The sequence below is a fragment of the Mercenaria mercenaria genome, chromosome 14 (assembly GCF_021730395.1).
Source record: "Mercenaria mercenaria strain notata chromosome 14, MADL_Memer_1, whole genome shotgun sequence".
In the NCBI taxonomy this organism is placed as follows: domain Eukaryota; kingdom Metazoa; phylum Mollusca; class Bivalvia; order Venerida; family Veneridae; genus Mercenaria; species Mercenaria mercenaria.
This window is the reverse complement of record NC_069374.1, coordinates 46,159,623-46,173,696: the sequence shown is the minus strand read 5'-3', so window position 1 is coordinate 46,173,696 and position 14,074 is coordinate 46,159,623. Positions and strand designations below refer to the sequence as shown.

The following is a 14,074-nucleotide window of genomic DNA, read 5'->3' as shown; positions in this document are numbered from 1 at the left end:
TTGCCTCATAAAAATAGTAAAATAGCTCAAGCGCACAATTTCTTTTTTGGCATCAGTATATTTTGTTATACCAGATTTATATAGCACCTTTTTCATGATAAACATATTCAAATGTGCTTTAATATATACAAAGACAGCCACTCTGGTCGCCAAGTTCATCCTCTACCAGTACATACACAGTGATCTAACCAAAGGGTCAATGTGAGAGATATCCCTGCAGCACAGAGAAAGCGCAAGAAAGAGATCTTTAAGATGCAGGCAAGTCTGGCTAACTTAGCCTAGCTGTTTCTTTAATAAACAGTCTGATTCTTTATCATTTCTGGTGTAAAGCACTAACATACCTGCAGCAGTCTTCCCTAACAGGCCTCAATACAATACACCCAAAGTCAAAGAACATTTTATTATTTCAATTGCATTCAAATTATAGTTTCAATCATGACCGTATTAATTTACCTGGACTGAAACTCTACTTGGCTGTAATAGTGGACACTTTCATTGTTTCACATTTATAGACAGAATAATGTAAGTTGTATTGATGTCTTATTAACCTTTAGCTTCCTGATGGCAAGTGATTCTGCCTTTGCGACCAGTGCAGACCAAGATCAGCCTGCACATCCATGCACGCTGATCATGGTCTGCACTCGTCACTATTCAGTCAATAAATTTTCATTGAAACCCCCCCCCGGCACCACTTTGTTAAACAAGTGAGAGTTCTCGACTAATAGACCAGTCCATTGCAGAAATTTAACAGAGTAAAGGTTAATGATTATACCTGGTCAAACAATTTCCATGTATTGTAATCATCCATCCAGTACCACCTCCACTGAGTCCTAAAGCTATTAGTACTGTCTTCTTCCTCTTTGTACGACATGGTTGACAGACGTCGAGCTTCTGTATGAATACCGCCATCTTGTGTACCGATTACAACAGCAACAGCGCGGATTTGTGGTTTGAAGACAATCACAGCAGAAAATTCCATTTCATTGTGTAGCTGAAAAGTAAGCTTGCTTTTCAACATAGTACATCAAATTATACATTAGAACAGACTGGCAATAACTTTGTCAACAAACAACGATGAAAAACCTAAGCCCTACCAAGATAGGATAAAAAAAACATGCACTTGCTTTCTTTCTGTAACAGTAAACGTTTGTGAACATTTTCAAATTTGGTATTTCCGTTACTAGGCGCAACGCAATGTGCTTTTATGCTATACTTTTAGCTTTTTCTGTATTTTCATAATACAGTAAACCTCACTTATAAGGAACTCGGATATAAGGAACACTCGGTTATAAGGAACAGTTTTCAATTCCCCGATCTAATTCCTTCTTTATTCAATGTAAAAATCCTCGGTTATAGGGAACTCGGTTATAAGGAACACTCGGTTATAAGGAACACTTTTTCCTGTCCCAAAGTACGAAATTCAATGGAAAACCCCTCAGTTATAGCGAACAGACATAAAGAAAAAAAATATTGAAAACCGAATATAAACATGAGAATCGCTGATGACGTCCGAGTAACGTCGGCACTATCACGCGCTTTCATGCACATGAATAAACACAAATTATTTCATTTCTATGATCTTTAGTTTGTTAATTCACGGATACGATAAAAAATATATATAATATCATCAAATTACCAAATACTAGACGATAGTAGACTAATATTTACTCAAAATTATGTTCGACAGCTACATGTATTGGGTATTTCATGTTAACCGTGAATAGTGACTGTCATGGTCATACTATCCTAAATAAATGTGCTAATTACACGTGATTAACAATGGCAAACACTCCAATTAACCAAATCTCCAATTGTAAAAATTATAGCGGGTGCTAAAATGGACAATAGCAAAAGTATAGGTATAATTTACACTTTAATCCATATGTATGGCGCCGTTGTCTAGTCGTAATACACTGTATGTCATAAACACCTTAAATGTTAATGGGTAGTCTAATTTAACATTTTTGTAATAAAAAAAAACAACAAACATTAGTTTTAATTAGTATTGATGTCTATTCACGTAACATGCAGTCAAGCAAGGTAAGGGGAGTAATTTCAACATATCTTATAGTCATCATGTAGCGCTCTCTAAAAAGAAGATAGAAATAACCGACAAAAAATAAACATAAATTACGGTCATTCTTACCGACGAACATTATGGCTTCGTTTAGGTGTAACTCTGCGTTTAAACATTATTTTAGTCATATACATGCAGGCAGTTTACCTTACCATCTCTCCAGGATAGGACCGGTACTAGAAAAGCAACTTCCTCACATAAAGATTCAAGGTCGGCCCGGAGTGTGAACACTTGGCCTTTATCAAACGTCAGTCAAATAATGTTCGCTATACAAATTGTGTTCGTTATACAAACCTCGGTTACAAGGAACTAGTTCGCTATACGGATATAAGGAACCTCGGTTATAAGGAACAATTTTTAGAGGTCCCAAGCTGTTCCTTATAAGCGAGGTTTACTGTACATATATAACTGTCTCCAAAACATCAGACAGGCTGTTAACGATGACCAAAATTACTTTACAAACTAACAGCAGCAACACTTGCTGGTCAAGTTAAAATGATTTTTTAAATAATGGATAAAATGATTTTTCACTTTGACACTAGCATAATCTAATCTTAAGGTAGTTCTGCACGTTTGATAGACCGGAAGTGATGGCGTAACGTCATTTATCCAGAAAATGTAGAATGAAGCCTGGATTCGGCGTACGGAAATGAAAATCATTTTATGAATTAATGATAACCTGTTAGCAAATTAATTAAAATGACACTGTTACTATACTTCTAAAGTCAAAACAAATGATATTAAAACATATGACACGTTAAATAATTCAAATAATGTCTCAAAATTAGCGTGGAATATTTGGTGCACTTTAATCATGGTCAAATATCTCAAAAATAACCACACAGACCTATACATTTTATTTTACCATATTATAGGCCATATGATTATTTACAAGTGTGAGAAGTTTCATCAAAATCTACATTGTAGAAAAATTTCTATTCGCGAAAATGTTATGAAAGTTATGATTTTCCCATAGACTCCCATTATGAAAAATTGCGTGAGGTCCAAAATTTTCAAATCCGTCTAGCAAAAAATCAAGCACACGACCCTATTCTTTTTATTTGCTGGATTTTCTAGATACATTCTGAAGTTTTGAAAAATTGGAGTTTAATCAAATTCTACATTGTAGAAAAAATCTCGATCCAAACGTGCAGAACTACCTTAAGACACTTTATTAAATGATTACTTGTCCACGTAATAAAACTCAATTCAAATGGTTCTTTCTATAGCACAGATTTCTTTAAATACAATTATTTTGTCTTCACACTCAGTAATGTCTGGCATCGTAATATATTCATTCTCAACTGCCTCAAAGTTTAACTCTTGATTATTAATCCATCTAAAGTATTACTCACCAAGCGAATTTCATCTGAAAATTCTTTGTTATCGCAATATGCCTTTTCTATTTCTTCTAACTCTTTCAGATTGATCCACGTTCCACACAGCTTTACCTGCCACAAGTATGGCGACATTCTCTGACAGTGTAGGTATCTACAACGCTGACGTCGACATTTACCAGAAAGGTACCGCTCACATATTGCCCTTTCAACAGCAGAATCTTCTGCAAGTAAATGTAATACATCAAGCCTGCTATACATAATGAACAGTTGATGATTTAACTGAAATACATCTTACCGAATATTACTCCTTTCTGGAACTCAGGCCTGATTACCAATTTACATTAAAACTGAAGCCACATATTCTGTTTACATGAGCTTACATATTCAGGCAAGATTACCTCCTTCTCTTCAGCTAGGCCTCGACCTCCAGTGTTCTATCATAAAGGTCCACTAAAGACGTTAAGATTATGTTAAAGGCACCCCACATACTTTTTTGCAAGTCAAAACCTAGTTCAATTAACAAGAAAATTTAGATAACTTGGCAAAATGTAAAAAGTATTTCAAAAATTAAGTGTTGGGTACTCCTTTATAGCAGTTAACGGCACTACTGTGCCACATAACCTAATTGCCTGTGGAACTGTCTTTAGAATCACGTGCCCACTTATTTCCAAACGGGCAGCCAAATTTAGCTGAAGCACAGGTAAATATGATCTTTATACAGAAAACTAATTCATATTGGAAATCGGAATATTTTAGTAAAAAATCAAGGAATTCATTAAAAGAATAAAATAGATTTGTTTGTTTGTTTTGGGTTTAACGCCATTTTTCAACAGTATTTCAGTTACGTAACGGCGGGCAGTTAACCTAACCAGTGTTCCTGGATTCTGTACCAGTACAAACCTGTTCTCCACAAGTAACTGCCAACCTCTCCACATGAATCAGCAGTGGAGGACGATTGATTTAAGACACAATGTCATTTATCAAATCGTCACAGAGAACATATGCCTCGCCCAGGGCTCAAACTCGCGACCCCACGATCCATAGATCTGCGCTCTCCCTATTGAGCTAAGCGGGCAGGCTGAATAAAATAGAAACCAGTGGAATAACATAATATCAAAAAATGAATGAAGTAGAAAACTTTAAAGAAAAGCATACCTAGTTCTTGACTGATGTGTTCCTGGCCTGATGAATCACCCCTCTCTCGTCTAGATGAAGCACTCTCTGGTATTTCTGACACATGTTGGTTTGTTTCAACAACTGGATGTTCTTCATTACCAGGCTGTCTCACCATATACACCATTTTCTTAAAGATGCTCTCAACCCAAGTTCCCATACCGTATGCATCAACAATCGGCTTATTATGGGTTGAGCATTTGTCATGAATAAGTGGACAAGTTTCTCCCTCTAGACATTGACCAAGTAGATATCGTGGACATAAGTGCAGACCAATGCAATATGGTTCCTCACAAGAGCCATTATCAATCCAATTATGGCATATGTGTGGATATCGCACTCTTAGTATGTAGCATATCTCTTCATTTGAGAAGACATTGTTATAACCAAGACGTTTTGAAACAATCATATTCCTGTCATCTAGGAAGTTATGTGAAAACTTGCATCTATCTCCAAAGACGCAGTTCCCGGCCAACAAATTCTTACAAACATGGTATCTCTTACAATCTGCTTTACTGCATGATCTGTTTGTTATATAATCTAGGCAGTATGTGGCATCCCTGTTGGACACCAAAACGATTTCAACAGTTCCATTTCTTTCAATTAGAGTGAATCTTCTTTTCAATTTACGAAACCAGCATATCTCACTACAGTCAACAGGGAAAAGGCCTGATTCTCGTTTGACTTCTTCTGGTGTACCCTTTCCTTCTAAAGTTTTCACCATGAATTTGAAAACTTCATTTACATCTGGTCCATTTGGATTAGATTCACTCACTTTCCTGCATTTTTCTGCTGACTTTACATTTGGATCTTTTTCTCTTGTATAAATAGTTTTTTCTTGTTCGTGTGTTTGAAAATCAGTATCACTCATTTTCCTGCATTTTTCTGCTGACTTTACATTTGGATCTTTTTCTATTGTATAAATAGTTTTTTCTTGTTTGTGTGTTTGAAAATCAACACTAGGGTCATTCATGGAGCTTCCTCGAGACCTTGAGCCTGAAGAATCATTCAATGAACTGCCCGTCGATTTTGAAGCTAAATTTCCATCACTGCACTCTTCATACTTTTCAGTGTGTTGTTCCTGCAAAGAAATATCATCTAATCTCAACAAAAGATCTTTCAAAACCTTTTCCCTTTCCTTATTTCCTTTATCTTCATTTTCTTCCTGTTTTTTCTTTTTCCTGTTCCTGTTTCTTTGCCGTTTCTTCTTTTTCTCTGTTCCAGTTTTCTCAGTGTTTAATTCTTCATTTCCTTCTTCTTTATCTGTATTATTACCTTCAATATCATCTTCACTTTCCGTGTCAGATATTTCTGTTGTAGTAGTCTTTATAACAGGTTTTCCTTTCACCTTTTTCTGTGTTTTTGGTTTAAAAGACACATGCCCTTTAGACATTGTAACACCATGCATTTTCTTTGACTTTGTTCGAACCTCCTTTAATTTTATTTCTGTTTCAGATTCTTCAGATGCAGATAAGATTTTTTCAGGATTACTTCTGTTTTCATGTTTTTGTTCTTTCTTACCTTTCTGTTTACCAGTACCTAAATTCTTTCTTTCCATTTCCTTCTTTTCTGAAGCCTCTCTCTCTTGAATGGCATTTCTAATAGTATTCACCTTATCCTCGTACTTTTTTATTTCATCTTTGTCTTCCTTCTTTTTCCTCATATCAGCCAGCTTTCTCTTGTACCTCATTACCCTATTTCGTAGTGTGTGAAGTTTAACTGTATATATGTCATCAAGGCATATTTCGAATTTATTTCCCTCGTTACCAATTTCAGATACATTATCAGTAATACTAGAGTCTGCAAAAGATACCTCTGAAGATACGCTTACCTGATCATCGCTTTCAAAATTACCAATTGTTGAAGAAGTGTCCTTGTCTTTCCCTTCTTTTCTATTACCAACAAATCCAGACCATCTACCTCTAAAGAATCTTCCTCGGCCACCCCTGGGACCTCTGAAAGGAACTCTACCCCTAAAGCTTAAACTGTTTAAAAATCTCTCAAACAGTTCCGAATTCATTTCATTTTTCCCTGGATGTGCCCCTACAATGTCTCTTTCAAGTAGACTCTTTAATGCTCCTCTTTGTCTTATTGTAATGTTACCCCTACCTCTGTTACCTCTTCCTACAAATCTTCTTGTATTTGATGTTCCTCTGCCTCTAAAACGTTGGTTTTCATGACTTCTTTCATTATCACTTTCTTCGGAAACAGTTCCAAAACTCTGTTGATCAGACTGATCTGAAACTGACATTTTTCTGCTGGCTAAAGGTCTTCTGTTCCCTCTTAAATATCTTCTACCCCTCCCTCTTCTTCCACCTCTTTCGGCATTTCTGAAATTTGGTCTATTATCCTCACCTGGATTTCTGTCCCTGCTTGTATTTCCTCTTTCATCAGTATTTTCGTCACCATGTCTATTATTCCTTTCACCACCAGGTCTTTCTGGTAGTCCTCTTTGCTTTCTATCCCTGTTCCTACTATTACCTTGTACTGCATTTTCACAGCCTCTGTTCTGTTGTCTACTGGTATCATTTCTGAATTGTTTTGGCCTTGCTCCATAATCAGGATTGTCGTTTTGTCTGTTTCTGGTATCACGCCTGTTACATCCACAACCTCCCTCTCTGTTGGGTCCATCTCTGAAGTCTTGTCCATGCTGTTCTGATCCAACACTGTCTATACTCAAAGTGCTTGAACTTCTTCCCATATTTCCATTTCCTCTTGGTACACGCCCTCGATCAGAACGATGTGCTCCTCTTCCCCTACCTCTAAAATTATTGTTTCTTGATTCTTGTCTGCCATCATGGTGTGATCCAACACTGTCAATGCTCATTGTACTTGAACTTCGTTCCATATTTCTATGCTCTCTATCTGGAGGATGACCTCCTCTTCCTCTATTGTTTCTGTTCCTTGGTTCTTGTCCTTGCCTGTCATCATGATGTGACCCAACACTGTCAATACTCATTGTACTTGAACTTCGTTCCATGTTATCATTTCTTCTATGTGCTTGGCCTCTATTTGAATTTTGTCTACCTCGACCTCTCGAGTTGGTAAAATTATCACTAGGATAAGAAGGGACATTCATCAAGGGCGGTGGTTGCTGGGGTGGCATGTAGCCAATTACAACTGGTTGATACATAGGACCTGAAACAACAAGAACAGGCACCTTTTATTGAAATATAATGATCAAAGAAGTATGTTAGGCAAATTAATTTGGACGCAGTTATGTTACATCAAGGTTTCTGGTCCACAAATACGCAAGTTCTATATAACAGTGCAATTAAAACATATAAACTATTGATGCCTGGCAAGCTCCTATAATTTTGGTATTATTTGAAAGTGTATTGTCTACTGAAAAAGAAAATTTTATAACTACAATAACATGACAAAATATGTTTCAGAATTTTTATTTTTAGCCATTGCTTTAGCAACTGGCTATAGCTCTAAATCAACTACACTGTACCAAGTTTCAACCTTGCGTCGTCTGAGTTTTCCTTCTATTTCTATGTGACAACATCACACAAATATTCTGGTTTTATTGATTGATTCGGGTTTTACGGTGCACCAACACAGTATAGGCTATATGGCGCCAAACAGGACTAAAAATTTTGGTTTCACATCTCATTTACATCGAAATAAGATCATGGAATCAAAATTTTTATACCTGCTGGAATCACAAGAGTTACAACAAAACCAAGTGTTAAGACCCTATTAGTCGCCTCTTACGATCATGCAAGGGTAAGGCAGTGGTTCCAATTCTTTTCATACACAGATCGTCCCAGAACCACATGGGGCACAAATACTCTGGACATGTTAAAAAATAGTCCCATATTTTTTTTTTTAATCTTGGTATTGTGCGAGTGTGTGAGCAACTTGGGACTACTGTTTTAAACAACAAAAACAAGCAGCAATTGATTCTAGAATAATTATGCACTTTATTTTCACATACGAAATATTCTGAATCACTCCGCTCACTCTGTCTTTTTGAAACAGTTTTTCTACATGAACTAACTATCGCGCACACCTAAAATTCTACTCGTAATGCAACATGTGTAAATAAAATTCTGTGCGCTTTGATTGGTTAACAGCATGGAGAGACGGAGTTTTGATTGGTTAACAGCATAAAATGGCGCCATACTCTAGGAAAGTTGAAGTTAACCCTAACCCTGAAATATCACTCAATAAGCACTGGCTATCAGTCCTTTCAGGGCTTTGATCTTCCTTTATAGTTTTCAATGATACTTCAACAGATATCCAGTTACTACAGTGTAAGATTTATCATTTCACTGTCAAAAAACTTGACAGTAGTGATTCGTGCATATTATCATGGTCATCTTATTTACCAATTCTTGTTCAGCAGACACAACCCTTTCAAATGATACAAAAAAAAAAAAAACATGGGGTCACCAGGCATCGAAATTTTATCTATTTATATGGATCAGATACCTTCAAATCTTTTCCATCTGTAGACAATTTGGTTCCTGATCAATGATCAGGCTTCGATCTATAGCTGGAGAATGCTTGGGTCTTTTGCCCTCAGACTTCATAGCATGATTGTTTATGGTCAATAGATCTCCCCTGGTAAGGACACTGCATACTTGAGATTGAAAATCAGACACCAAGATACCTCTGACAGGCTATCATAGAGGGATATGTACTTTCTGAATCGACTGTCTGTCCTTGAGAAGTAATGATATGTGCAAAGTGTTCAATGCTATGACCCCTAACAGCAGATTATTGGAAACTCTTTTCATAAAATAACAATGAGTGGACTCTTTTCCTATGGACTTTGAAAAATGACAATGTTCACTTACAGCCATAGTTAAGTTTTCATTTGTAAAACAAATAATCATTAACATGGTATTGTAATTTACTGGTCAACTTTCACCATGACATGCTAATTAGGCACATAACATACAAACTAGAAATGTGTTCTGCGCAATTTCATATAATGGATTTTTACCTATGCAACTTTAAGCCCATTCCTTCAAAGAGTATAAGGAGTAAAAAGTTTATCTGTACCCTGTTTCAAACACTTCAATTTTGAATGGAAAAATGAGTAAAAACCACTAATTCTTATGTGTTTCCATAATACATTTTCTTGCATACCAGACTCGGATTTCTGGTTATTTCACCGGTGCTGGAAAAGTGCTGGGGGTGCAAGATGACTCTCGTGCTGTAGATATGTATAACAGACTACATCTGTGTAGTAGATTTGTGTAGAAATTATTATCTTTTTATTAGAAATCCGTTCAAAATCAAAATACTTCCCAATTCAAAAAATGTTATTTTATGTAAAAGACATAACGTTTCACTACAGATGATAGAACAAAATCGAAGCTATTACATTGTTTTCAGCTTTGTAACATCATGATGTTTTTCCTGTTTACAGACATAAAGTTCCTGTGCTTTGTTAAAACGCTACTGTAAGAAATAAGTGCTATAAGAAATCCATTTGTTTGAATTTATTTTTACTTTTATTTGTTGAATATGGCATGCAACGAAAAGATTTAATCACTGGTTGTAGGTGCATATTGAAATATCCAACTTTCGAGCAACTGTGCAACTGTTTAGGTGGTACCTCATCACAGCCTCATCACCATCAAAACAGTTCCCCTCAAGCTGGATATTCCATTCTGTAGCTTCATCCAGTGGAAGAATCTTATAATCTGTCAGTAACCAAGTTTCAAAGCCTTTTTTAAGAAATATACAAGAATATAGCAATAATTTTCTGATATCTAAAAATTTTTGTTGCCATATGATCTAGACATCAGTGCCTTTAAAACAGAAGACTGATGCTGAACTTTCTGAGGTAGCATATTAATACATGTTCCACGGGCAAGCACAGGTAAACTTTTTGTTCACAATGACACTGTGATTTCAGTAAACAAATCCAATCAAGCTGACTCCCCAAGAGGACAAAGTCAAAAACGTTCATTAGAAATTGGATTATCTTTTTTTTTTCATTAGTTAGATAACTGCAATATTTTAATATTCAAATTTACCTGGTGGCATCATCTGTGGATACTGCATGTTAGGTTGACTATTGTATGGGTGTTGGATGGGCTCTGGAAGGAGGCCCCTCTGTTGGTTCTGATTCATTGGTTGCTGAAACTGCCCTCTACCTTGCTGGCCTTGACCTTGATAATATCCTCTCTGGTCATCCTGTTGATTCCATTGATTCTCATAGCCCTGTTGACCCCTGAAGTTTTGATGTCCTTGGTTCTGACCCCTGTAGTCCTGATGTCCTTGATCTTGACCCCTGTAGTTCTGATGTCCTTGATCTTGACCCCTGTAGTTCTGATGTCCTTGACCTTGACCCCTGTTACTTTGATGTCCTCGGTTTTGACCTCTGTAATTTTGATGTCCTTGATTCTGACCTCTGTTATTTCCTCGGTTCTGCTGGTTTCTGTTCCCTCTTTGTTGTTGTCCTTCACCATGTATGTTAGGTTCTTCATTCCATCCCTCTCTAGAATTGTTATAATCCCTCCTTTGAGCTGAACGCTGGTCTCTATTTCTTCTAGATTGGTTATCTGCAAAATGCAAATATAAAACGTAAAACCGAGTCTGTTAGATCTATATTATTTTTTGGTTGCATTCTATGCTTCCAAGGGACCGTTTTTCTGATTTTATTAGAAGTTACCTCATAATTTTGGACCTAAAAATGCACCAGAGGCCACCATTTCGTGCCTGTATTTAAAAAATTTCAAGGGGGAGAGCCTCCTAACCCCAATAAACATTTTAACAATTAAATAATGAAATAAACCATGAAATGACAAATTGTTGAAACATGTGCAAAGAGTTGGAGAATTGCACGCTCCACTGCACACTTCCCCCTTCCCCCCACCTTACACCCTCTCAAAGGTGTCACTGACTTCCAATATTTTGCGGTGGAAAAAAAATTTGGGCCAGTGGAAACCCTGCATTAAAACTAAGGTATCACTGCATGTTTGGATCAAATTAACTCTGATTTTTCAAAACATTATGATTGTTATAATAAAATAATTAGCTAACCAAAAGATATGATCAAGTAGTAACCCAGATTCAAATTTTAACTGAAGATCATCAAGATTTATATTCTGACAAAGTTTCATGAAGATACAGTGACAAATGTGGCCTCTAGAGTGTTAACAAGCTTTTCCTTTGATTTGACCTGGTGACCTAGTTTTTGACCCAACCTAACCATAACAGTGTAAACATGGAGACAAATATTCTCACCAATTTTAATTATGATTGGACCAAAATATATGGCTTCTTGAGTGTAAACAAGCATTTCCTTTGATTTGATCTAGTTACCTAGTTTTTTAACCAACATGACCCTTATTCGAATTTATCCAAACATTTATGAAAACAAACATTCTGACAAAGTTTCGGGAAGATTGGAGCAAAAAGGTGGCCAACAGAGTTTATACAAGCTTTTCCTATGATTTTCCTAGTGACCTTGCTTTTGACCCAACATGCCCCAGATTTGAAATTGTCCAAGACTTCATGATAACAAACATTTTGACCAAATTTTATGAAGATAAAATAAAAAATATGCCCCCTTGGGTGTGAACAAGTTTATTATTTGATTCGACCTGGTGACCTAGTTTTTGACCCCATATGACCCAGATAAAAATTCATCCAATATTTCATGCAGACAAACATTCTGACCAAGTTTTATGCAAATCAAATGAACAAGAGTATTAATAAGCTTTTCCTTTGATTTGACTGGGTGATCTAGTTTTTGACCCCATATTATAAAGTTTCAAACTTGAAGACAGGGTCAAGAAGAGTGTTAACAAGCTTTTCCTTTGATTTGACCTTATTACCTAGTTTCTGACCCCATATGACCTAGTTTTGAACCTGACATAGGAATCATCAAGATAAACATTCATACCAAGTTTCATGAAGATAGGGTCATAAATGTGACCTCTAGCATATTAAGAAGCTCTTCCTTTGATTTGACCTTGACTCATGATGGAATCTAGCCAGTTTTCGAAAGGAACCAAGATCTTATTGTGACTTAAGTTGTGTGTAAGTGTGGTTAAAATCAAATATAAAATGTCACTTCTGAAGATATTTTGCAAGCTTGTATCAAATCAAATTGAAAATGAAGTCTCTATGTGGCTGCAAAAGCCAAAATTGCAGATTTTGGCCCTATAAGGGACTACAACTCTGGAACCAAAGATGGGATATGGCCAGTTTTTGAAAGGAACCGAGATATTATGCCATGACAAGTTGTGTGCAAGTTTGATTATAGTCAATTGCAAAATGTTGTCTCTATCCTGTTTACAAACCAAAAACCATGATGGCCCTACATATCACTCAACACAGCTGATCTGGCCTACTGACCTAGTTTTTTACCCCACATGAGCCAGTTTCAAATTTAACCTAGAGATCACCAAGACAAACCTTCTGATCAAGTTTCATAAAGATTGAGTCACAACTGTAGCTTTCAGAGTGTTCACAAACTTTTCCTTTGATTTGACCATTTGACCTTGTTTTTGACCCTAAATGACCCAGATTAAAATTTGACCTAGAGATCATCAAGACAAACATTCTGACCAAGTTTCATTAAGATTGGGTCACAAATGCGGCCTCTAGAGTGTTCACAAGCGTTTTCTTTGATCTGGCCTACTGACCTAGTTTTTGACCCCACATGACCCAATTTCGAACTTGACCTAAAGATCATCAAGACAAACATTCTGACCATATTCCATAAAGATTGGGTCACAAATGTGGCATCTACAGTGTTCAAAAGCTTTGCCTTTGATCTGGCCTACTGACCTACTTTTGACCCCACATGTCCCAGTTTCAAACTTGACCTAGAAATCATCAAGACAAAGATTCTGACCAAGTTTCATACATATTGGTTCACAAATGTGGCCTCTAGAGTGTTCACACTCTTTTCCTTTGATCTGGTCTACTGACCTAGTTTTTGACATCACATACCCTAGTTTCGAATCTGACCTAGAAATCATCAGGACAAACACTCTGACCAAATTTCATAAAGACTGAGTCAAAACACTGGCTTCTAGAGTGTTCACAAGCTTTTCCTTTGATCTGACCTACTGACCTACTTTTTGACCCTACATGTTGCACTTTCGAACTTTATCTAGAAATCATCAAGACAAACATTCTGACCAAGTTTCATACAGATTAAGTCACAAATGTGGCCTCTAGTGTGTTCACAAGCTTTTCCTTTGATCTGGCCTACAGACCTAGTTTTTGACCCCACATGACCCAGTTTCAAACTTGACCTAGATATTATCAAGACAAACATTTTGACCAAGTTTTGTAAAGATTGGGGCACAGATGTGGCCTTTAGAGAGTTCTAAAGCTCTTCCTTTGATCTGATCTACTGACCTAGTTTTTAACCCAACATGACCCAGTTTCGAACCTGACCTAGAGATCATCAAGACAAACATTCTGACCAAGTTTCGTAAAGATTGGATCACAAATGCGGCTCTAGAATCTTCACAAGCTTATTCTTTGATCTGGCCTACTG

At 36.5% G+C, this 14,074-nt stretch overlaps 1 protein-coding gene across 1 annotated transcript in view; it reads right to left on the bottom strand.

Moving 5' to 3' along the window:
• LOC123527460 (uncharacterized) overlaps window positions 1-14,074 on the bottom strand; it is a 57,915-nt gene that overhangs the window by 19,718 nt on the left and 24,123 nt on the right. Inside the window, exons 3-6 of the mRNA XM_045306923.2 lie at window positions 10,590-11,117; window positions 4,573-7,728; window positions 3,433-3,638; window positions 773-991 (exon numbers count right to left, since the gene is read on the bottom strand). Coding sequence (XP_045162858.2) covers window positions 773-991; window positions 3,433-3,638; window positions 4,573-7,728; window positions 10,590-11,117 — 4,109 coding nt within the window. The remainder of the gene's footprint in view (window positions 1-772; window positions 992-3,432; window positions 3,639-4,572; window positions 7,729-10,589; window positions 11,118-14,074) is intronic.